Source organism: Onychostruthus taczanowskii, unplaced genomic scaffold (assembly GCF_017590055.1).
Source record: "Onychostruthus taczanowskii isolate IOZ18803 unplaced genomic scaffold, ASM1759005v1 scaffold35, whole genome shotgun sequence".
NCBI classification, from domain to species: Eukaryota; Metazoa; Chordata; class Aves; order Passeriformes; family Passeridae; genus Onychostruthus; species Onychostruthus taczanowskii.
In genome coordinates, this window is record NW_024500905.1 from 2,668,676 (window position 1) to 2,694,515 (window position 25,840).

The 25,840-nt window shown below is 39.7% G+C and overlaps 2 protein-coding genes across 2 annotated transcripts in view; both read left to right on the top strand.

Moving 5' to 3' along the window:
- Window positions 1-24,933, top strand: part of PTPRR (protein tyrosine phosphatase receptor type R) — a 126,100-nt gene extending 101,167 nt beyond the window's left edge. Inside the window, exons 8-13 of the mRNA XM_041411249.1 lie at window positions 5,297-5,376; window positions 7,422-7,559; window positions 13,799-13,909; window positions 15,081-15,238; window positions 17,275-17,388; window positions 23,720-24,933. Of these exons, the coding sequence (XP_041267183.1) occupies window positions 5,297-5,376; window positions 7,422-7,559; window positions 13,799-13,909; window positions 15,081-15,238; window positions 17,275-17,388; window positions 23,720-23,813 (695 nt within the window). The 3' untranslated portion in view covers window positions 23,814-24,933. The remainder of the gene's footprint in view (window positions 1-5,296; window positions 5,377-7,421; window positions 7,560-13,798; window positions 13,910-15,080; window positions 15,239-17,274; window positions 17,389-23,719) is intronic.
- A 705-nt stretch (window positions 24,934-25,638) lies between these two features.
- Window positions 25,639-25,840, top strand: part of PTPRB (protein tyrosine phosphatase receptor type B) — a 62,994-nt gene continuing 62,792 nt past the window's right edge. The window contains exon 1 of the mRNA XM_041411315.1: window positions 25,639-25,735. Coding sequence (XP_041267249.1) covers window positions 25,681-25,735 — 55 coding nt within the window. The 5' untranslated portion in view covers window positions 25,639-25,680. The remainder of the gene's footprint in view (window positions 25,736-25,840) is intronic.

Sequence of the window (25,840 nt, forward strand, 5' to 3'; positions counted from 1 at the left end):
GGAAATCTGTTTACATTCCTGATGCAGTTCTGCCTCTTCATTGCTCTTAACTTGTTACTGCCTTGCTACACTGGTTCTGTATTTTCATTGTATATATTTTCTTACACAACTGCTTTGTTATAATTGGAGATGATTGAAAACTTTTCAGTGGAATAGTTTTCCTTCAAAATACATGTGTCTCTGAAATGCAGCTATTTTCATAATATTTGTTGTTGGATAATGAGATATTCCGTTTCTCTTTCATTAATCATTTTGGTTTGTGTTCTGCTTCAAAATAGGTTGCAGAAGTTTTAACATTACATTAAATATAGACGTGAATAGTTGAGTTTTTATAATTTTTGGCATCACCACAGTGAAAAACTTCAGTGATTCAAAATGTTACAGAACATTCCCACAGAAAAATGTAAATCCCTTGCTTAGGTTTGGAATGAAGAATACTTTTTAAATGTCAACATATCCTATCAATTAGAAATTGACTTTCTAAACATCTCTAGAATATCCTTGCAGGCCTATGTTAGTCATTCAAATTCACACATCTTCAGTTATGACGTTTCTCTCATCAAACCTGAAAACATTATAATTTGTTCATATCACACCAAGGCCTTGCAGTCAAACTAATGAAAACTGATGGCCTTCAGCCTCTAGATTAATCTCAGGAATGTGATGTGCAGCTGGGAAAGAAGCTTGTGTGGAGTCCTTGCTTCTCTTCAGCCTCCAGTAAAATTTTCACTGTATTCAAGGTTAGTTTATCTACTGCATCCAATAGCTGTGTGCATCCGAGTTCAGTCAAGAAATATTGAAGACAATTAAAGACAGAAGGTAACTGTATGCAAGTTAGATACCAACAATCAGACACTTCAGCATCCCTTAGAGTCTGGCCCAATGTCAACAGGATGTACGCAGAGGGTGAAATCCTGACCTCTTTGATGGCAGCAGGACTTTTGCCATCAGCTGCAGCAGAGACAAGATATCACCAGCCCCTCTCTGCCTGACTGGCACATTTTTGGAAGGACTTCTCCCTTCCCATAGCATCTCATGTCCAGGCTGCCCCAGCCACCATCAGGTTCACCTCCAGCAACGCCTTGCAAATGTGATGAGTCCAATTTCACTGTAGCATGTGTTTTGAATTGGGACACAACAGCTGGGCTGTGCTCGATGCTGATGAGCTTTGAGAACCTGCTTGCCTGTGTGTCCTCACCTCCAGTTAGCCAGGATGTGCCACTATCTCCACGGCACATTTTCAATCCAAGCACACTGCTGGTGTGCACCACAGCTACTACTGACAGGCACTTTGTAACCATCTTGGACAGAAATCAGAAGGTTTGTTGTGTGTTAGCACCAGGTTTTTTCAAAGAAGATATTTTGAGGATTGAGGCACATGCTCATAATAAATATTCGTGCACCCCACACCCAGTCTGAGAGGGTTTGGAAATTATTTGAGTGATTAAATAGAACAGCTTTCCTGGTTTCCTGCTCAAATGATATCAACCTGCTGCTCTGTACACCCGCGTCAGCTTTTCCATTCCCAGCACTGGGTGCGTCTCCTGAATCGGGGCACCTGTGATGACAAGTGACATCCTAAAAATGCCCAGTCCTGCCAGCTCCACCCTCTATGCTGTAGTGGGTATTCTCATTTTCTAAGAGATAATTCCATGACAGGATGCATGAGGGCAGGTTTATGTTAGCAGATACACGCAGCCAGACACACTCATGAGAAATACAGCTAATGCCTATTGAAAATTATTCTATATGGAAAACTACAAAGTACAGGAGATGTTACATTTATATGACAGATGTTTCAGTTGCAGTATAGCCAACACTCTTATGCAAACACCAGGCTGCCACTTTAAGTTCTCTAACATTAATTGTGTTACAATAGTATTCTAATTCAACTACTGACAGGGCAATGTGGGATCAGAGTCAAGTGGCTAAGCAGTTCCCTAAGATCAGTGTTTCTCCATCCTTCCTCCTGACTGTGGCCCCACCCATAGCTCCTGTTAAACCCTGCTCTGTATCTTTAGCTGCATCCCCTCTGCCACCCGTCTACAGTATTTCTCACACCTTTGAGCAGGTTTCCAATCCTGCACACAGATTTCCCAGTCTCTCACCACAGCCACATTCCTGTGGCAGAATAGCAGCCCTGCTGCTCATTCCTCATCCTCTTACTCCACATCTTCACCTTTGCCTGCATATCTCCTGCAGCCCCTACTACTTGTCCCTGCAGCAGGACCTCAGCTTCCTACTATCCTCTCCTATATCTTCCACTACTTCTTCAGCCCTATATCTTTCCTACTTCCTGTCTCACTTCTTCATCTCAAATCAGAAGCAGAATTCCTGTGGTATTTCAGAGTATGCATGGACTTTTGCTTACAAAGGAGCAAGTGGTTTAACACTATTCTGTGCTATCTTTGTATGTGCAACACATCCATTAGTTTACCATACCCTATCCCTCTCTGAAGATTAACCTTAAGTCAAAAGTTTGCATGAAAACAACCTGGGCAGAACACCAGATTCACACTAACATGAAGATAGAAACTACTTAGGGGGTCAGACCTAGAAGTCCACAATCTGTTGCTTGAGGTACTAGTGCTAACACTGGCTCTGACATTCCACTAAAGATAATGGGAATGTTAAATCATATGATCAAAGTGCTTTATTATGAAAGCATATAAACAGATGCTGGAAAATTATTCTCTTGATGCTGAAATTTTTGAGCTCCTTTTCACTCCCCAGTCCTGACTACAAACAGTCATATTTGCTCCAGTTCTGCTCCCTATTGAAAGCACCAACGGAGTTCACGGAGTGAATGATCCTCCAGGATCCCTGGCATGGTGGGAGGTTGTCCAGCACTGCTGCCATGTAACCCTGCTTGTTCCCTGCACCAGGCACTCTCATGGAGGCAATTTACAGTCCCTTTAACACCCTCCTATTCCTCCAACGTTATAAATTCAGGACATTAACTTGTTAAAGGTGGAGTTAGAAGAAGCACCTTCTATTCTACTGAGAGAACTATTCCAGACTTCCTAAATACATGGGAAAAAACAGCAGTAATTTTGCCCCAGTTAAAACTATGCAAGACATACTTTATTAATAATTTTAAGTGTTTAGCAGCACCAGTGCATTTTCAGATGCTTTATAGACATTGATGAATTCAGTCTTGCAGTCAACATTTGTCTTTCTGCAGTAGCTTCAGACTCCAAGATTTTGCCATCCTTAAGGATACGATTATTATGTCCAAGTTATTTGTCATTCAGGAGGAAGTTAATGACTTCCATTTGTGTCTGATGATTGCCTAGTGGGTCTGGATCTTCAGCATTGCTCAGGGTTTCCTCTTCTCAGAGCTCAATTTACAGCACTTGCCTATTTCATAACTGATCATTTATAACTGTTAATTTATAAAAGATTCCTGTTCGGAAGCAGTGTTTGTTTCATTGATTGGAGTTGGAAGGAGGTCTCAGAAATTGTGAAGCTGATTTAGCTGCTCCCTAGTAACAGAAGGATTTATCTCAAGACATGGTAATTAAACTGGATGTTGGGTCTGCTTGGAAGAGGTTTTTTAAGGTAGGGGTCAAGCAACACCAGAATCAGAGGCATTGTGTGAGCTAGAGGAAGCGGGTGTTTTTTCAAGGCCACGTAGCCTGAGGCATTTGTGGAAATGGCTAATAACCACTCTGTGCTGAAAAGAAATGAGAGGTTTCCTGTCCTCATATTGTTAAGGGAAAAAAAAAAGCTCTAAGTGAAAAAAGTTAGGAAAGTAGTACAAAGATATTTTAACACAAGCTAATTAGGATTCATGTAGTGCTATTAACCACAGAAGATAAGACTTCCATGTGCAGACTTTAAAGGCATGCAGTCATTTGCATATTTTAAGAAACATACTTTCAAAACATCATCCTGGGTTCTACAAAGGCTCCGCTCCTGTCCAAGGCGCTCCTGTGACTTCCAGTGGGACAAGGACATAAAGTATGTTTGGGATCATCCCTCCTCTTCCTTTGGTTTGCAAAGGCTTTATCATGTTCTTAGGAACAGGCTGAAAAGTCACAAAAGAAATCCAGAAGCAATTCTGAAAATACTAGGTTTTGCTGCAGCATATGTATATATATCAGTTCTATATTTTTTGTGTAAACAGCAGGGCCACACACTAAACAGTGTTTTTTATCTCTTTACAGCTCAGTGCCAACATATATATCTTTAAATGCATTGCCTAGATTGCACACAGCAAAGGAGTTATCCAGAGACTATTTCCAAACCAATGTGTCTATACAGTGTCAAAAAACCCTGCTGATTATAACTAAGTATTTAAGCAAATTGCCAGAAGAAAAAAAAAATTTCAGCATAGAAATATTTCTATATCATTTTGTGGTAGCAGAATATTTTTGTCAGAAAAAATGTGAAGAAAGTAGAAGTGTGTCCCTAGAAAGCCACAACATGGGCATCCTGCTCCCCACCTGCTTCCCCCTTTCTGTTATGTTGCATACTTGAGAATGTGCTGCTTTAATTCCAAAATGGTATTGCATGGGGCAGGGTGGGGGGCTGGTCACATCGTCACCAATGAAGAAGCAAAACCTTCCTTTCCAGGAGGGATTTAATAACCTCCAGCTCTTTACTCAATAGAACTGGCCCCCACTCCATTCTAGAGCATCCAAGACTGAGGGAAAGAAGAGTGTGATGGAAATTATTCCTGTATTTTGGCATTGTGTCTCCAGTCCAGTACACATGAATGGTCACAAAATGTGTCAGATGAGGACATGGGACTGAAGGGAAGAATATGGATTACCTAGTCTAGCCCCTTACAGTCAACTTAAATTGGTATAAACCACATACCTTTTATTTCATCCCAGGCAAAGGAATATTTTCTTAATTTAAGTCCGACTGTCCAGTGCTGTCCAGCTATTCCACTGAACACTACAGCTTCAGGCCAAAGTACCACAGTGAAGTTCAAAGGGCTTGGTGTAATTATGAGCCACTATGCAATGACAGGACACAGGTTCAGACAGTCCAGGCAGGTCAGCTCGCGAGCAGCACGGGCAGACCCGACCTCGCTGAGCATTGCCTGGGTCTGACAGTGTTGCTTCAGTGCCCACAGCTCACTGAGATGGTTCTGCACAGCCCAGCACTGTGCAGTACAGAGGTGCCTTAGTTACACCTGGTGATCCTCTGCAGAGGGAAGAATTCTTTACTGCTTGACAACTCCAAATAACAGAAGTTTTTTTCCCTTCAGAAAGTCTTTGATTCTCTTTAGAAATGTTCTAACTATGGGTTTTCTTATTAATTTCCATCTTCCTTGTGCTCTTAGATCCTCTAAGCAGAGTGTATTTGAAACCAAAAAATCCATCTGACTCCTTGAGTACCTACATAAATGCTAACTACATTAGGGTAAGTAAATGTACACTCTTCATGTACTTTCGAGAAAATATTTTATTTGTCATGTGAATAGCTGGCTTTGCCAAGATGCCACTCATTTTATTGTTACCCATCTTCATTGATAATTCCAAATCTTTTTGTCTACATATGTGTGATAGAAATAGTTTCATAAGCCATTTCTAACAAAGACCATATGGTCAAAAAGGTACAGAAATGGTTGTAATAAAAAAAATTGTCAAATAGTTTACAAGAAACATTAAGAAACACATGCATTACTATCTGTTTACTTTGGTATTTACTGTTTCATATTGACCTACTGCCTTATAGGAAAGAAAAAAGAGGGTTAGGCCTTTTAAGAGTGACAGACACCAGTACTTTAAAGATATCAATTGATAGTCCTGAAATCAACAGTTAAGTAATTAAATAAATACTGTGATGAGTTTGTGAAAAGCAACATAAACAGACATGTTAAATATTCACATGTGCCCACAACACAGCCATTCACATTTTACTCCCTATACTGGTCACATGACACAATGACATAACCAAGCATGGACCCTGTTGGAAAGCAGTATTTCCAAGTGTCAGGTATGCTACAGTCCTTGATCACACACACAGACACACACACCTGCACACAGAGCTTTCTTGAACTCATGATAGAGTATATGCTAAATAGACTACAAAGAAACTAATTCAATCATATTTTAGGAATGTAGTCCTCTACCTGCAAAATCAAATGTTTTCTTTAGAGTTATTATCCAGACCCTCAGCTGGAAGAAAGGTAATAGTGCAATGAAAGTTTGCCCACAGAGTTCTACAGTGATGTTGCTTCTTTGATTAACAGTACATAACATGTGGGTACACAGCACCATGCCTCTTACCCTGCCTCACTTTGCATCCTGGACTTTCAGCATTTCTTATGAAGACATCATCACATAACTAAGCAGAGTGGTTCTATTTGGACAGCAATGACATCATATCCAAAAACCAGGCCGTATATTGAGTCCTCTGAGGTCCCCCTTTTCCCTGTGCCACCACCCTTCACTCTCACATATGGTGATTCCTCTTGCTACTAACACCAGTTCTTGCTGAACTGTCAGCAGCTGTGGAAAAAAATGCAACCCAGCAATGAAATGAAATTTCACATCCAAAATCATTGGGCTTGCTGGGATCCTCACAGACCTGGTTTGGAAAAAGTATGTTCAGGCAGATTGGTGAGTGGCTGGAGGACAGTTTGTGCCAGCTCAGGATTATCCAACTGTTTCATGCAATGAGTAACGGCTGTCATGGAGAAAGGCTCCCAAAAGGAAGACCCAAGGCTAGAGGCTCTCACACCACCTCATGCTGTTTTCCATTCACTCATTCCCTTCAGACATTGGCAGGCTCTCTCCTGCATTGCTGTTGGGCACCCTGTCACTGAACAAAATCATAGTTTCTCCTTTTCACACAAAAAATAAGAAGGTCTGTCTTGTTTTTCCCATATTGTCTTGTCTTTCTCTCTTCTGCTTCCCCACTGTTTGCCTGACCTTTCTCTGACCTCCTGAATGTTCATGTGTGTCTTGGAACTCCCTATACTCCCTATATATGTTGTCCTTCCTATGAAGTCTCATAAAGGCACTTCTTCCTTAGAAAATATGTATAGCAGTCTTTGTAGTTATGAGTTTTATGGTTCTTCTTTTCTCTCCTGTGGCTTATTGACTATAAAGTAGCATGCAAACACTGCTGCAATTTAAATTATAGATTAAAGTGCCAGTGGATGGGGAAAGTCCCAATAACTTGAAGAATGGAGTTAGCTAAAAGAAGCCAAGTAAGCAGGGAAATTTGAGAGGAAGTGTTGTATACTCAGGACCATTTAAGTTCATCAAATTGGTTTCCAGAGAAAAAACTGTTCTACTGAAAAATTTCTGATCTGCTCTACTTTTAGTTGTATCTTCTTTCAGTTAATTTTTTTTAATTTCTGATTTATTTTTCTGCCCTTTCTGCTCTTTTATTCACATGCAATATTGATTGACCACATGAATTTAAAGTAAATGCTTTTGTGTCTGTTTCTAAACTAGGGATATGGAGGTAAAGAGAAGGCTTTCATTGCAACTCAGGGACCCATGATTAATACCGTGAATGATTTCTGGCAGATGGTTTGGCAAGAAGACAGCCCTGTCATTGTTATGATCACAAAGCTGAAAGAAAAAAATGAGGTATGACAACTAACAAAAATGAGAAATTATTCCTATGGCTGCATATTATAGAAGGGACTTTAGAAGATACAGAAGGAAGATAGCAGATAACTGTCTTAAACAGTCTGTTTATAAGATATGTGAAAAATAATGAGGGGTAGCCAAATACATCAAGTGTAATAAGTCAATACATCGCATAGCCATTGTAAGTCATTATGTATTTCAAAAAAGAATTCCATTTTCTAGATCTCTGCTGTGGGGTTCCTGACTTTTTAAGAAACACCTCATTTATCTGTTGGTCACCTCTGTACTTCTTTTTACTTTCTGATATATAAAGACTAGATGGTTAATGTTATGATTAGCAGTTTCCTGACATGGCTGAAGTTTGCACTTTGCTATAATGTCAGGGATTTAATCCATTCCCATTGTTAGAAATCTGGGCCATCCCAGAAATACAGTTTGGGCTCCCAGATGCCAACACCACAGAGGAACTTAGACAGAATGGAAATAATACTCTTTACCTTGGTATCAATTAGACTTGACAATTATATTTTAGTGGCTAATGGCCAGCAAACTGCCTGTTATGCATTCCACGACCTTTGCATCAAAACTATATTTTCAATATCTTTATTTAGTAATCATGTAAATTTTTGTCAGGCTTTCCTTGAAAGTGCTAGTGCCCATATTTCTGACTACCAAAAATTAGGAACAAAAACCACTCGCCCATGCAGAAGGCCAATACAAAACCTGTTCTGGAAGACTGAATGTTAAAGAAGTGGTTTACAGGGCTTGTGGACAAGAGAGAGTCAGAAATAAATGAGATGGACTTTTTTCTTGAGTCCAGACTTAGTAACGATTCTCAGCTCCAGGTAGGTGCCTCAGTCATGTCTCAGCAAACAGCCACCTAAGCACCAGGGCTGTATTTCCCCTGCTACACTCACACCCCTGCTATTCAAACTCATGGTGGTAGAGCAACAGAGTTTATTCGGGCAAAGTTTCTAGTCTGAATGATCAAGGACTGAGAGGCTGAGTGCATTCCCGGGGCTCAAACTCACTGCTCCATTTAAATGTGCAGATATACTCTTCGTTCTTCTGCCCTTGATTGTTGGTTCCCTCTTTCTGAGCATGAGTTTGGACTTCTAACATGAACTTAAAATCCAGGGGATTTTAAGAAACTGTATATGAAAAGTAGGTTGCTCCTGTAAAATGTCCCAAGACCTATTCCCAAACCAGGTGCCATTTTGCACTAGACTGTTCAAAGACATGTTCAGAGTCCCACATTTAGGATTAATCATGAAAGCATAGCAATCAACCAGGCTAATAGACCAAAAGAGTAAGTATTTCACTGAGGAAATGCTGACTGTTTAAACACTCACATCTGACACTGTGTAAGAAGAATGACTTGAAAGAAATGCCCAGAGGTTTTCATCATGTCAGGAAGCTCTGTGTTTACCTGAGCTACGCAGGCTCTAGGCACTGGTGTTTATAGGCATTGTTGTGCCTGGCAAAGGTAATTTCCTCCACATAGAAAGGGTGAGGAATCTCAAGTCGTTCCCAGGCTATATAGAGAAGCTCTGTTTGTGCAACCTGTCCTGTCTAGAAACCTTAGAAACCTTCCCACTGTCAGCAGGTTCCTCCTGATACCTTGCTTGCCATTGAAAAGAAAGCAAACTCTTATTGGCCATGCTCAGCATATTATCTTCACTGCTAAAAATATTTGTCCTCTGTAGAGAAGGCAAAAGCACCTCTTATTTGGCATAGTAACACTTGGTATTTTTTTCCTTTCTGGGGTCTGCTTTATTTCCATCATTTTCAGGGAGGTACATCTGCAGTATACAGAGATACAAGTACCTTCATATCTGCAAGCATATTTATCCACTCATCCACATTCACCCCTAAACAAATAAGCCTCCATACCTGACTATTGTGTATAGGCCATATTCCTCAGTTCGTGTAACACCAGTCAGCCTTCATTTGAGCTATGATGTACTCTAATGTATGAAGTAATATATAATGAAGGAGCTCTCAAATGAGAGACACATGAAAAACCTTAATCTCAACAATAAATTAATTTATTTTGCATGAAAAATTATTTGGGACATTAGTGTTCTAGTTCAAGATATTGATGTAACAAATTTGCATTAGCAATGGGAATTGTGTGAAATTATGATGTATAAATGTTACTATAGGATTACTTCCATGTATCAGATGAAAAAATGGTTTAGACTTGCTGTGGTAAGTATGGGTTTCTGCAAGATGGGTAAAGAGATGAGTGCAGAGTGCTGAGAAAAATATTTATTTCAGCTGTACAAAGGAAACATGCAGAATTTGTAAAACCTGTTCTCAAAACTGCAGAATGTTTGAACAAATTGAAAATCTACCTGTGCAAGGAGAGTCCACAGCAAAGGGGCTTCTGCCTGAATAACTGGTGAGAAACTTGGAAACTAGGCCATGATTTTGGGGTTAGTGTAAGGAAAACCACATCTCATCTAGTGGTGTAGGCACCCTTTGTGGTCAAAAAGCAGTAGTCACCTCCAGAGGGTGATCCATCCCACTTTGAGAGAGTGAGATAAATCACTAACTGAAGGTGACCATCTCTAATTCTGTGCTAATATTCTAGGACACAATCCTCCAAACACACAAGGCACATACAATTTTCATATATTACTGAGTTTACTCAGAACAAATGAGCAGTGGAATTTAAATAAATACATGGGATGTAAGAATGTCACAGACATATATATTATTTCATAGAGAAATTTATGGACTTCTGTTGTATCAGCTGATTTTTGTCATTGAGCTATGTACTACATCAATAATAAGCATTTATTCTGCCTTCAAAACTCACTAGCAACATTACCTGTTAAACAGGAAACATATTTTGGGAAGTGTAAGTAAAGAATCTTGTACAGCATTCTGCAAGAAGAGAGAACTAATACTGCCTGATGCATCAGATTACTCAGATAAGGCAAATCTTGTTAGTAATTAGATAATCTAGTAATTATCTAGGACAATCTTGTTAACTCACTGTCTAAAGCTCATGCCATATTTCATGTAACATTCTTTTCCTAATTGGTCTGTATATGGTCTACCCTTATATATGTACAGCCAAGTAGATTTTGGAATTCAGAAATCCTACCTTTTACAGACTTAACATAAGCCTCTTTGAAGATTACTTATTAGTTAAGTTGAGTATTGGTACCATATATAGGTTTTGGAAGAACTTAGGAAGATTTGGTGCTAACTGTGAGGATTTCAGTATATGAAGGCAAATCCTGCAAGCCCTCTTAAAGTGTACCTCTCCTCCTTGAGTTAAATAGTGGGCAGTGACGTTAAATAGAGGGCAGGAGTAAAAAGGGATTCTGGAATTGAAGCTTTGCTATTATTCTTTACTGTTGTGTTATTGGGACCTTTAATGTGTAAATGTATAGACATAGCTAAAAGGAGAAATACCCCTGAAGCAGAGTTGTAGTTAAGCAACTGCCCAAATATTTGAGAATTTTTAAACTTATTTTGTTCAGGGTCCAAATCCAGAGAATGCAAAGGCAGTAAACACCATGTCACCTGGGATAGCCTTCCTCCATTTGGCAGAGCTGGGGACCAGTAGATGCAGCTCTGGCAAGTTGAAAGCACTAACTGTGATAAATCACAGATGCCAGCCCCAGATCATGGCAGGGCCAGATCCCACTCATTTATGGAGATCCACCTCAGGAGCAGTCCCATGAAGCTGGGCACCCAGTGGGCATGGGATAGGGCATGCCAGGAGACAGGAGAGGGAATGGAAGGAAGCTCAAGCCTGCAGCCCTGTCACGGGGCGGGGGGGGGTAGTGGGGGGGGGAGGAAGGACAAAGGCTGAAATCAATTAAAAGTCATGTGAGAGAGTGTTTCTTGTAAAAACTTCCTGTTTGTCAGGGAATGTTTAGTTGGGGGTGGGGAGGGGCCATGTTTGGTTGTTTCTGATAAATACTGTGTGCAGTGAGATTTTTACTGCTTGCACACATGAGGCTGGACACCAGACTCTTCATCCACTGTATCAGATGTTTTAACAGGTTTAAAAAGTACCTACCAGAGAAGAATTTTCTTTTGCGTACAAGTAACAGCTTGAGGCAATTTACTTTTTTTTTTTATTATGGTCCTGAGATTTTGTATATTCTTTTCTGTATATCTGATAACTTTATCACTCCTACCACCATCTTTTTTCCCTTTTTTCAGTTAACTTTCAAAAACATGTTAATTCCATACTCCTTAGAAGTGCTTGCATCAGCTTATCCCACCTGTATTTTCAAGGCTATTTTTAAAGCAGCAACAAACAGTATTTTTAAAGGATGCACAGCAACAGTGTTAAAAATAATCCATTGTATCTCACTAAATGTAGATAGACTGTTGAATGAAAGTTATTTTAATGAACAGCCACATTTCATTGTCCACCCAGCACAAGTTGCCAATTCCAGTTCTGGGAAAGAGTCAAGAAAAACACTCCTCTGGAGTGCTTGAAGGTTTTGTAGCGAGCATTGCATGCTTACATTTATCAAGAACTCTCAGGAGTTTACTCAACTATTGTTGATTGTCAGGGCACAATTGTGTATTTAGACTTTTCTTTTTCCCATATTAGCACTGAAAACTACACTCCCAGGGAGGGGCATGAACTGCAGATCTGGCAGATGATAGTAACTATATGTGTCACATGGGTAGACTGTGGAACTTGTGAACACTCTTTTTCATTCAAATTTCTGAGTATTTTATTGCCATTCTCGATCTCTTCGGGGAGACAGCAAATTTAGGATGTTCGAGTAGTTCTGCAAAAGACAGGATTTGCACAAAGCCAGTCAGAATGGCCAGCATTATTTCAGGAAATGTGGCTTTCACACACCTTACACTATTAAGGTAATGAGCATCTATTTTTAGAAAAGCGTTTATACAACTGAGGTGATTCAGTTCAATCCACTATTGGGTTATCAAGTAGCAACTTAAAAATATCACCTGGTGGTAAAGCCTTGCATTCCACTGATTGTTTTTCTGCATAGTTTTTATCAGTATTTACTGGAAGTTATGCTTTATGGCAATTAATTATATTAAAGGCATTTTTTCATTTTGCTGCATAATGTAGTCTACTGTCTATCTACATGTATACCAGTTGCTTCAGCAAGAGTTTGTGAGGAAATACAAACAAGGTCTTTCTGGGATTCCTACTATTGTAGAACTGTTCTCTTTGGGGTTTGGGGTTTTTTCTTTGTTTGTTTATTTGGTGGATTGGTTGGGTTTTTATACCTGTGTATTCAATATTAAAATAGAAGGTTTCCTTTAAAAGTTGGGGAGTCTTTTTATTTAATGAATGAGTTGGACTGGACACCATTCTTTCAGAAAATGTGGCTATCAAGCACCTTACATTCTTAAGGGAATACGCATCCATTTCTAGAGAGGTATTTATACAACAGAGATATTTGTTTTCATATAGCCTGTGAGATACTCTAATTGAAATGAATACTGAAGCATATAAACAAACTATTGCAAGGAGAAAATAAAATCATTTGCCTTGTAAATACTATTTCTTCATCTCCTTTTTATAGAAGTTTGTCAGATAAATTGCTGAAATAGTGTAAAACTATTGATTCATTGAGAATTCTGCATAAAATTTTGTGTAGCTCTAGCAAGACTGAAGAATTTTTTAAACACTAATTTACAGAAAGTTATATAGTAAAACAGCTCAGGTTCTTCAAAATACTTTAACATGCACATTAAGTCAAATTGAGTTTAGTAAGATCTAAGACACATTTACATGCTTTCTTGTATCAGGCCCAGGAGAATAAATGGGATAGAAAGCCTTGTGAGCAGAAGACAAATTCTGAATCTCCTGCTCAGAAGGAAATCCCATTTGGAAAGACTTTGAAAACTTTTGAAAACCATTTTGAAAACTTCAAAAATTGAATTTTAGAGTTTTCTAGGGAAAAAAAAAAAACTCTTTAATTTTCAATGTGGAAAATAATTCCTGTAACTGAATTTCACTGAGCTTTTAAGAATAAAAACACCTGTGCAAATTGTTCTGTGAAAGAGATCTATACTGTAAAACTCAGATCCTGAAAACCAGGCCTAAGTCATTCAGTAAAAACTCTGGAAAATCTTATCTAGGAGTACTTCTGACATGAATAGCACTTCAGTTAAATTCATCTGAATTTTGCAGACAAATACATTCTGTATAAAAATTAGATACAAATATGGCTCCAGGATTCAGTTTGTTGATGACACTGATGCTTGCTTTCCAGAAATGTGTGCTTTATTGGCCAGAAAAAAGAGGAATCTATGGGAAGGTTGAAGTCCTTGTTAACAGTGTGCAAGAATGCAAAAACTACACTGTCCGTCAGCTTACAATAAAGGTAATAATTTGCATCTGAGAAGCATCATTCACAATGCTCTCTTTTCTTTATTGTTAAATGAAGGTAAAGTGTTAGCTTTTTTAAAGGATATAAATTTTTGCAGGAGGGACTATGAAGCTGCAATGTAGGGTTGAGACCAAAGTACTGGAATACTTATTGTATTGCCAGTTTGTATGACTGGCAATAGAAAAGGCTTCGAAAAAGAGTGCAAGTTTCATTTTCTTGAATTGCATTTGTTTTGGGCCCCTTTTAGCATTGTCAAGGCAAAGTAAAGGGATTTTAGTTAATGACAGAACTAGCATAGCATTGTTCTAAAAAAAGATATGCTGCTCATGTTGTGTGCTGAGTGCAACTATAACCTATCTGAGAAGCTAAAAAGAAGTATATAAAGAAACCTTCATGCTTTCCTGGTTCTCACTAAACATTAATTGTGTGAACTAAGACAGATGCCCCTCTTCTGAGTAAACTCCCCTATTACACTCTCATGCTCTCAGATTGACCTGCTACTCCTGACAGAGCATTACAATAAATAATATATTAGGAAAATGTGTTTAATGTTTCAGCCCCAGCACTGAGAAGTGAGCAGAAATCATATCATCCAGTACAAATTACCCTAGTCCATATTTAGTCCCTTGTTGAAGTAAGTGGTAGCAGACTCTTTTGGAGAGAATAACTGAACAAATTGGGATATCCTGTTAATCTAGAAGCGCAGTTCCGCATCTTTAACTTCAATACCCTTGTAATTTTAGTATCAGCAGCTTATAATGACCTTAAAAGGTAGAAATACATGATAATTTAGAAATTCAGAAGCCCACATCAAGCTATTCTCTCTAGATGTTGTTGCTGATATAACACAGACGTCTGACAATTCCCAACTGGCAATACAGTCATGAAGTCAGTAGTCAGATGAACAGAATTTTCACAGCTGGAAAAGTGAGTAGTCAGAAAGCAGACCTTACACAGCTGGAAAAACAGCCAAGTTTTCAGGTACACAAACACTTCTTGTAACTGGGTGTCTGGAAGCACATCAGTTCCATCCACAGTTACATCCTCCAAGTCTAATATAAAAAATTGTTTAATCTCTCTCAACATTTTTACTGTCTTTTTACCATACACTGTAAGAAATAAAAAGAAGACAACTGTTCATACAGAATCTCGGTGTTATTTCCAGCAAGGGAGTCAGTCCCGCAGTGTGAAGCACTACTGGTACACGTCCTGGCCAGACCACAAAACTCCCGACAGTGCTCAGCCCCTGCTGCAGCTCATGCTGGACGTGGAAGAGGACAGGCTGGAATCCCTGGGCAGAGGGCCTGTCGTTGTGCACTGCAGGTAATTAGCCAGTCCTTCTCTTAAGTGACTGCCTAAGGCAAGGCGACAGCAAATTACATCAAATAGCCCTCCTAAAGAATGTGTTTGGGGAAAAGCAAAATTCCCCAGTTCCTCTTCATGTTAGGTGACTTTTTTAGCTCATATTTGAGGATATGAGTTTTGGAGAGAATTCCCTTGTTGTTAGCAGATTGCTTCTGAACTGTTCTCTATTTTTGCTAATGAACTCTGCTTTTGATAGACCAGCTGGAAAAATTATTTTCCTTTTGTTTCTTATTTATGATTTGCTTACTTTTTTTGTCTTGCTGCGTGATTACATACCTAATTCAGACGCAGTGCCTGGTGACCAGTAGGCAAAGCATATTGCAAAGCAAGTCAGTTTCGAGGAGCAAGAATCAGGTACAAATTTGGAGACCAAAACAGTACTGCAATTGAGAACATCTTCACAAAGGCAGTTGGTTGGCTATTCAAGAGCAAAGTGTTATTCAGTACTCAAGAATAGAGCTTTACTCACACAAATTATAATGCACCAGAGAATGACCTTCTAATAAGTCTAGTTTAATTATATTTTATTGCTTTATATTGATTCATAACCCCATGCTGCAAATTAAATAATAGGAAGTAGCACTGGATTTGTTATATTGGTGGAAAGAAGTAGATGAAACAAAACAGAAAGTTAAAAAAAAATCAGTGTTTTCTTACTTGGTTTGTCTCATAACCGTGATGGTATATCTCTTACAGCTGGGGTAATACTTCTTTCTTTTTCCTAGAAGTACATTAAATCAGAACATTTTGTCTTGAACAACTTCTTTCCAGTTCCATATTTAGGAGATTTAGGGAAATGGAGGACAGATTAGAACCACCCATAATTTTTGAAAACTAGAATGTGATGAATAAGCAACTTTCCCAAATTTTGTGCAGCTGTATTTATCAGGGATGGTAGTTTCCCTAACATTGCAGAAATCTGTGGATAGCTATTGAGATTGCCCTTTTTCTTGTACAGTAATGAAAGTCTTCAGAAGAATGGGATGTCTTTCTGAGATGAGTGATATGACAGTAAGGTCTGTAAACATGGGCAGGAATTTATTAATGATTAAAGAGAGATATCATCTCAATTGTGATTAAGATATTATACCAGTTGTGATTAAAATTCATAGTTCTTCAGTCACAACTCAGCTATCTATACATTCACTACATTGTGGTCTACAAATCTCACTCCATTTTCAGTCAGACAGTTTCTTCCCTTTTTGTCTGAGTGAGAGGGCTGTGAAGACCTGGACCCCTAATTAATTTTTTAACATTTTCCACCAATTTTTCTGCCATTCAGCATGAAAGCCGTGAAGTGCACTGCATTCTACATTACTTAAGCAAGAAACAGAGTGGGGCAGAGGTTCCTCAAAACTGTTGAGGCCTCAGATAAAAAAAATGCCAAAATGGCTGTTTTCCAGCAGGCATGAAGGAAACCTGGGGAGCTATGGCACCAAGTCCTTCACCGTCCTGCAGAATCACAGGAGAGAGTTAACTTCATCAGCATGGGTCTAGGTCTTTTTTGCCTTCATGGTTAGAGGTATGGTTAACAGAATCCCTGTATACTTTGAGGACTTTAAACATAAAGCCCTATTGAATTTTGGTTTTAGGTTGGTTTCTTCTCCTTTTCAGTACATATCTCCATCATTGCTTGGACTGGGTCAGAGAATACTCAGATTTCGTAGTGCTAATGAAATTTGATTTTCTTACCATACACTTGTGTGCAATGTGGAAAAATGTAAGCCTCACAATTTCCCACAACTGGACTCCTGGAACAGTGCACACTTTCATTTCTCTCTGTGAAAGTGAGCTGAGAAGTCAGCCTTGCTGGACATGCACCCAGGAACTGTGTGTTCTAGCAATTCCAAGTTTCTTTTTTTTTTTTTTTTTTTTTTTTTTTTTTTTTTTTTTTTTTTTTTTTTTTTTTTTATTTTCATAGCTATTTAGTGTTTTCCATGTAACTCCTGGATCTGTGAACATCATTCCCCTATTAAATTTTGCCTTCTTTTCAGTGCTGGTATAGGAAGAACTGGATGTTTTATTGCCACAGCCATTGGTTGTCAGCAGTTAAAGGAAGAGGGAGTTGTAGATGCATTGAGCATTGTCTGCCAGCTACGAGTGGATCGGTGAGTTCCAGAAGCACCACAAATCAATCAATGATTCTGAAATCATTACCAAAATGATTGATAATGATCAGTAATGATTCAGTAATGATTCTGAAAACATTTTCACAGTTGAATGTTACTTTACATGAAATGGCTGTCATTGCTTTTGCTGACTTTTATGTCTGCATTGACTGAATAATCAAGGTAACATATGTATTTAGGTCCTGAATAAGGAATCATATTGTTTTCTGGGTGAAACTTCCATTGAATGAAATTTCCCTGAAATGACAACCCTGTAATTGCTAGGCACTTTCCACTTCTCTTTTCCTCCACTAAAATTTTCTGCTTGCTGTCTGCATCATGCCATTGGGACACAAGAGAGGTGAGGCAATCTGGAGACAAGGGATTTTCTTTGAGCCTGGGTTGACGAAGAAATCTAGGCTCACTGAGTATGTAGCTTCTTTGAGCACTGGAGAAAGACAAATCTGGTGCTGTTGCTATTTCCTCAGCTGTGCTGGGGGGTCCTTCTGAATTGAGCTGGCAAATTTACCCAGCCTAAGAAAATACCAAGGCATTTGTTCCAGATTTTTCTGAAGTCAGATCAATTCTCTGACTGAATTCACAGCTTGGGAGCAGGAGCAGTGTAAGCCAGCATTGTTGCAGAGTGCTTTGTTTTGTGAAACCATGGCTGAAGAGGGATTTGTGTTTTAAAGGAGGATGTGGGTATTGTGCACAATGGAAACTGTTGCTTGAGTTGTACTTTTCTTTCTTATTCTGCTTGGAGAAACAGGATTTTGTATAAAGTAAATAAACAGGAACCAAGAATAGAGGAGTCTCCTCTTCTGCTGTAGGTACAGGTCATGTAACCTCCATATAATCTTAACTGCTTCTGACATGCGTGTCTTCTTTAAATGGAAAAAATACATATGGTGCAAATGCTGAAAAAGAGCTTAGGTCAAAGGGTTAATATAGAATTTTTCATGTTGTGAAGATCTCTGAAAGGTACTGGAACCACAAAGTGCAGAAAGACCAGAATCCATGTAGTTGACTGTGCTTATGGATCATCTCCTCTGCCTTCCCTCCCATATGGCTTCATCATACTAGCCATTGTAATATGAGCTTTACAGGGCGACATGAGCTACTTGGAGTGTAAAATTCTCCAAGGGGAGTTATTGATCTAAAAATCTCAGCAACAAAATAAGAAGGAATAGCTGAGGGAAAAATGCTTACTCTGTTTTAAATTACCAACTGCAAATTTCCAAACCTCTTTTCTGAATATCTATCTGTCTTATTGAGAAAGCTTTGAAGAGTTCTTCCCCATTTTAGTATTTTTATTATGAAAAAATCTTTTTCTCATTCCTTTTACAATCCATTATATGGAAGTGAAAGCAAACTCTGGTCTCAGCTGCCTCTTTTAATATCCCTATTTCAGACATAAAAAAAACAACTCAGATTTTCAGCAATTTTATTGAGTGGATCTGCCTAATGAACTTTCTTTTACATATTAGTATTCTAGATAAACTTGGAAAGAGAATGGAAATCTGACCCAAATAAAACATTCATAACAGCAATTTCCATGACACAAGGCTTGTTAGAAGAATTGTTAAATATTGTGATTTGTACATTTCTGTATTTTTTCAAGTTTCAGGTTGTATAGACTACAGAGATCTTGCTTCATATACTCAGGCATTGCCTGAGACAAAGATTATGTCTCTGCTTTAATTTTTGAAGATATTTTTCTGGATAAACCTCAGTAACCAAAACCTGTCTTTTCTTTTCTTGGCTTTTTTTTTTTTTTCCAATTGGCCATATTGCAGAATGAATCTCACTGACCAGGCAGTCAGTTTATACTCATGATTATTAAGGCAAAGCTTAGCAGCCCCTAAGACTACAGTAGCCACTGCCAGCCCTGTCAGATCATGGGTCCATAAAGTGGACAAGAGTCACTGTTACATGGACAGAGCTCAATGAGACTGGCCTCCCCTGCTGTCACAGTCCTGACACCGTGGTTGTTGGCAGGTGGTGTGTGAGACAGGGTCATTACACATGCCATGAAGCTGGCAAAATGAACTTAAATCCCACTAGACCTGGCTGCAAGAGCTGGCTGTGGCTGTCGTGGTGTTGCACTGCAGTTACTAGCATGGCCAACGTTAGCAGTGGGGTACAGCCGTGAGCAGGGCAGGATCAGTGATGAGGCTGGCCAGCAGTTTTTTCTTTGTGCATCAAATTGCACTCAAAAAAAAAAAAAAAAGAGAAAAGAAAAAAGAGAGTTTAGCAGAATAGGATGGTTTTATCTGACCACCTGGATCCAGCAACCTGGCTAGGATGTACACTGAGTATTTTGTTTCTGGTATCCTATCTCCACTAGGTTCCTGGCCACTCAGAGCTGCATCTTCCAAACACAAGTTACTACTGGAATGAACACACTCAGGGATATCCACTCTCATGTGGATTTTTTATCACATGGGTCCATGACCACATTTCTACCAAAGTGAATCGAGCAATAGGAAAAAAGAAAAGAGCTGACTTGAGGACCTCACAAGTAGTGTTGTAGTGACTTACCAAAACATTCCTATTGCCCAGCATGTTCAATGCAAACCAAACAAGCATCCAGAAAAATTGCATATGGTGGTAAAAAGTTATGCTGGAAAATAGTTTAATTAATGGCCCATGTAACTCTCCCTGGAAACAGTTTTAAATAAGCACTGCAACAGGGTTTGAGACAGGACAGAGCTGTTCCTAGGTAGGGTATGTCCAGATACCACTTCCTTCTTAGCTGTTTAATGTAAGTTAAGGGGTGAATGGATCTGACAGTAATCATCAGTGCTGAGCTGATATGAGGAAATGGACAATCCGTTCAAAATAGTGGCCCAGTATGTAAATACAGCCATGGTCTGTGTGAATTTGTAAAAAGACAGACCCACAGGTCTGCTCAGCTTGCTTTTTTTCCCAGTTCATTTTTTATATTTTGCAACAGAAACAGGAAATGTTTGATGTGAGGCATCTTCAAGGCTTACTGTGACATCGAGAAACTTTGCACATTCTTAACCTTAAAGGCACATTCTTGGAATGACATCCGATAACTTTGCTCTTGGCTCCTCAGACAGGATGAAAAGAGTTTCCAGTGTGCGTCAATTCATTGTTTAAGTGTTTTGACTAATGGCCTCAGGTTAAAAAAAAATAATCCCAAACCCTGCATCACATTCATTCTGGAGCAGACCGCATGCAGCTGCACTAGCAGCAAGCCAGAAGGCAGGGTAAAGTACCTTTTATGCACTCACTGCTACCCGAGCAAAGATAGTGACAGTCCCTGAGCCCTCAGGATACCAGGGTCAGTTTCTTCCAAGCACCAGCCCAAAGAGTCTCAAAGAAGCAGAGAGCCCAGCAGCTCACAGAGTAGCTGGCAGTGCAGGCTAGCAAATAGACAAAGGCTGCACACCCACAGGTGCTGTAGCTGTGGCTACATCCCTTCTAGGCACTAGGAACACAGGGGAGGAAACCTCCCTCCTTGAGCAAATTTCCTCCTGAAACGCTCTTCCACACAGACATTTCCACAAACCAATGTCTTGGGATCACAGATAATTCCCTGCTATTAAATGTGAGCCTTGCATAAGAACGACAGTAAGAAGGACTTGGGATATTGACAGATGAAAAACTGGACATGAGCGGGCAGTGTGCACTTACAGCCCAGAAAGGCAAGTGTATCTTGGGCTGTATCTAAAGCAGCGTGGCCAGCAGGGCCAGGGAGGGGATTCTGCCCCTCTGCTCTGCTCTGGTGAGACCTCACCTGGAGTGCTGCATCCACCTCTGCGCTCCCCAGGACAAAAAAGACATGGGCCTGCAACAGTGGATCCAGAGAAGGGACATGAAAATAATCAGAGGGACAGAACACCTCTCCTTTGAAGAAAGTCTGAGACAGGTGGGGCTGTTCATCCTGGAGAGGGATCTGGGCACATATTTTTGCTGCATTTCAATATGAAAGGGGGCTTATAAGAAAGACGGAAAAAGCCTTTCTACTGGTCTGTAATGACAGGACAAGAACTATTGACTTTAAATTTAGAGAGAGTAAGTTCAGATTAGATATTAGGAAGAAATTCTTTACTTTCCCATCCCTAGAAGTGTTTAGAGCCAGGTTGGATGGGGCTCTGAGCAACCTCATATTAGGGGAAGGTATCCCTGCCTATGATAGGGGGTTTGGAACTAGGTAGTCTTTAAGGTCCCTACCAATCCAAACCATTTTGTGGTACTATAGCTCAATAAATCCCATGTATAATGGCACTGACAAGGCTAAGTTGTCTAAACCTCTGAATAAGACTCACATGCCTTTAAGCTGACAGAGATGTGGATTGTTTGCCCATACAGGGTTCAGAAACATCATAACCTCTGAATTGTGCTTGCTAACACAAGGCAGATGCCGTGGTGTTGGGCTCAGCCCCCACAGTCTTACACACGCTTTCCTGGGAGTTTTTTTTATTGCTTCAGCATTGAAGAGGAAGGAGCGAGGATCACCGCCACAAACAGCTTAGTGCAGCCAAAATTGTTTTAACCTGCCCTTTCTGTTAAGTCCTTCTTCCTGGATATGTTCCCTTCCCCCACCCCTTTACACAGCAGATCTAACCTGGGAAGTGCACTCCCTTAGAGAACATCTTGGGGGAACTTTGATGAGGAAGGCTGGGAGGGAAGCTGTTTGGGAAGGGGTTGCGTGGGCAGAGCAGGATGCCGCAGCAAGGAGGAAGGAAGGAGACTAGGCAGCACAGAGGACCAGAGCAAAGCCCTCCCCATCACCTTTCATATCTCACTGCATCTCCAGGCAGGGGACAAGCACAGAGGAAAGCAGCTCAAGGCAAAAGGCAGCCAAGAGTTATGAATTTGTGGATGTCTTTGTTGGCAAAACTATGAGTGCTCCATTTTGGGCTGGATGGGACCATTTAAGGGCCTATGATTTTTTTTCCTAGGAATAGCATATCATAATAGCTGTGTGGCTCACTAAAAGGTTTTCTGTATTTTCCTGAGCTCACAGACCGCTGGTCACTTGCTTAAAGAAGTACATCCTATTTTAATTATGATTTTCCTGCCATAGCCATTTAGCCATCCAGAAGCACTGAAGAAAATAAAAGGACCTTGTGGTTGTAGATAACCTTCTCTAATACTGAAGGACAATACTTGTTGAGGAAGTATTACCATTTTTCAAATAACTTGGTACATCAGTACTATAATCTGTTGTTAGGGATCTCATGAGATTTTCAGACCCGCTCCTGCAAGATATTTGGTTCCAACAGTGCTCTGGATCCAAATACCTCGTAAATTTAAATGTTTCAATGAAGATCTAACTGAAGGCAGATGTGACACATATCTCAATGTCTTCATTCTCACTAAGGCGTTTGGTCTTTCATCATCCCAAAGGTAACTAGTTGCTCCAGGGTACACTGAGGATGACCAAGGACTTTTAAAGACTAGATAGCTTTGAATACCCTGGCAGATGAGATAATAGAAGTGGTATAAAGTAAACTTGAGGACTTGCTCCATGAGAAGGGAAACCTCATGGAGTCTCGAGTACCTCAGTATTGACAGAAGGAGGCTCAGTTTAATTTCAGAGCTAAATGGTAACACTCCTATGACACCTACCTCCTGTAGGACATCCCCTTCCTATCACACTGTAACCAGTACTGGAGATGTGGGACTTGATCCTCATACTTAGACCTGAAAAACTGATTTTCAATCAGGTGAATGTATAAAAAGTAGGCGTTTAATCCAAGCTGGCTGCAACTAGTTCTTTTTATGGTTAGGTTAAACTCTTTTGCATTGTTGGTGATGAAATGATTCACTGCTGTAAAATTTTGTAGGTGGTGACTGTTCGGACAGGATGCATTGTAGGCAGTAGAAAGAGGACAGGAAGAGCTGTTCTCTGCACAGGCCATCTGCAGGTCACAGAAGGTTACATTTTTAGTAAAAGACAAAAATGAAAGGCCAGATTCTGTATACTTCCTTGCTCAATCAATGGTAGTGCTGCATCCATATATCTGGCCTTCCTTGCCCAAGTGATTGAGCAAAATTCTCTTTGAATATACTGAATTTGAAATGTAGGTTTTAACACTGTAGATGCCAGATGTTTCCTTCTCTAATTCTTACTCTGATGGAACTGGGAATTCTTCATGTTGGACATATGCTGGATGGCATAAGCTGTGAAGAAAGTAATTCCGCTCTGACAAATATCTCCCACTTACTCAAGCAAACTGTAAATCAAAAACTGAGAAAAGGGCTTGTGTCATCTGGTGGTCATGGGGCTGGCAGGAGCTGGAAGGTGTTTCAGTCTTAAGAAATAAGATTTCAGTGCAGTTTGTTTCCTTTCCAGGGGTGGAATGGTTCAGACCAGCGAGCAGTATGAATTTGTGCACCACGCACTGAGTCTGTATGAAAGCAGACTTTCTGCAGAAGCTGTCCAGTGAAGCCGAGGAGGGTAAAACCAAATGTCAGTCTCTTGAGGTAATTTGTTTCATTACCTACCAGCAGCTTCTTCAAGGAGTTTACTGCAGTGGGAAAGACGGCTTTGAGGCCAACTTCTAAAAGGATTATGGACGGTTTGGCAAAAGTACAGAGATTGCTGGACCCTTACTATGTATGAATGTATTGCAAGCTTCCCAAAAATGATTTATAAAGAAGGTACTGTACTGAAACTACACATGGATTTTGTGTATGTATCTAAAGGTGGGTTTAATTCTGTAATGCTGATATCTGCCATATGGAATATATGTATGTGCTACTGCTGCAGTCAGATGGACATTGGGACTTCTACAGAAGAAATGTTTAACAAGTGTATAAAAGCTTTGACGTTTGCAAACTGTCTTGTGAATGGACTGTCAAATGTACTGTAAAGTGCTATTACTGATTATGTGGTGAGCTTGTTTCTTGGCCACATAATATTCTTGCTGCTAAAATTGCAAGTGTTCAACTATGGATTAAAAAAAGGAGATAATAAAAAAAATTTAAAATCTTGTTTTTGAAAATATTCAAAAGCAGTTAATATTTTATATGGAAATATATGTTCTTCATCCTATTAACTATTAAATGTGTACTTACTGTAGGTCTTACAGAGCAGTTGCAGAGCACAATGTCTGTTATTCAGTGTGTATGTATTTACCCTAAACTGTTGATTGTCTTAGAACATGCTTCTGCTACAGACCTGAATCCAGTGTATTTGTAAATTGTGTAAGTCATTCTACTTTTAAAAGAAACTTTGTAGCATATATTAAATGGTAAGGATTTTAAATATTTGTCTGTCTTTTATTAATACAGAAATTTTTGCATATGTGGTTTATCTGCTCTATTTCTTTCACTAGGAGATAGATGCCTCTAGTGATACGGACTCTTCCATGACAGGTTATACAAGAAAGAAAATGCTGCTATGACTGTTTCCTTTATTGCTCAGTAAAAGTTTGTTTTTAAGAAATGCGAAGTTGGCATTATGGCTTACAGTACTGGGAGGTCTGTTTACAGGGTGTAATGAGTTTTTAATGCAGTGATGTTGACTTCGCTTCATACTGCTAATAAATTACCCTTAATATAAAATATTAACTGAAGTCTCTGTTCTTACTTAGAGTAGTTAATGCACACACACTATTGTACCCCTACAAACAGGCTTGGCCCAGCACAATTTGGTCAGCTTCCACCACGGCTTCAGACCACTTGGGAACCAGTCCAGAGGGCACAGGCAATCCCCAGCTGACGTGCAGCAAGGTGCACCACCTCATGGGAAGGCAAACCCAGCATCTCTTGATTCGTCAGGGGGAGTTTCTGTAAGACCTGGTACAGATGCCAGAGCTTTGCCTCCTCCTCTTCCCCTTCCTCCCCACCCTCCACTTGGCTTTTAGAACTTGTGAAGTTAGAAATATATTGAGCTTTTGCTTGATTGTGTATAGTTACAAAAAATACATGTTTTTCCCTGGATAATATAGAATATACTTAGTCAGCACCATCCACATGACCTGTAGATTTGTAATGGTTCACATGCAACAAATTACACAAAAGTATGATCCCTTTCTTTTAGTCTAAAGAGATTCAATAAAATCTCTTTTAATTTCCCAGGTGTTTGAAAACTTCTCTTTTGCTTGTATTTTTCCAAAATAAACCAACTAGTAAACTGAAGAATCATATTAAAAGGACAAAGTAATGTAAAACCCCCCAAAACAATTGAATAGAAGGAAGTGCTCGTCACTGACTTTTTCCCCCGTGAAGGCACATTTCCTTCCTAGCCTTCGCTTCACTTATCTGAGGTGGGTTTTTTTAAGAGAAGCATGGGGAGTTGCTAGAGGGAAAATGGATTCTTTATTTCACGTCCTGGTTTCTACCTGTCTTGCCTTGACATTCTCAGGTAAGTGTCTCTCTCCACTTCCCCTCTGCCGAATTGCTCTTTCTGCCACTGAGCAGAGCCCTCCAGCACAGCTGGTGACTTACAAAATCTGAGTCACCTCTTCTC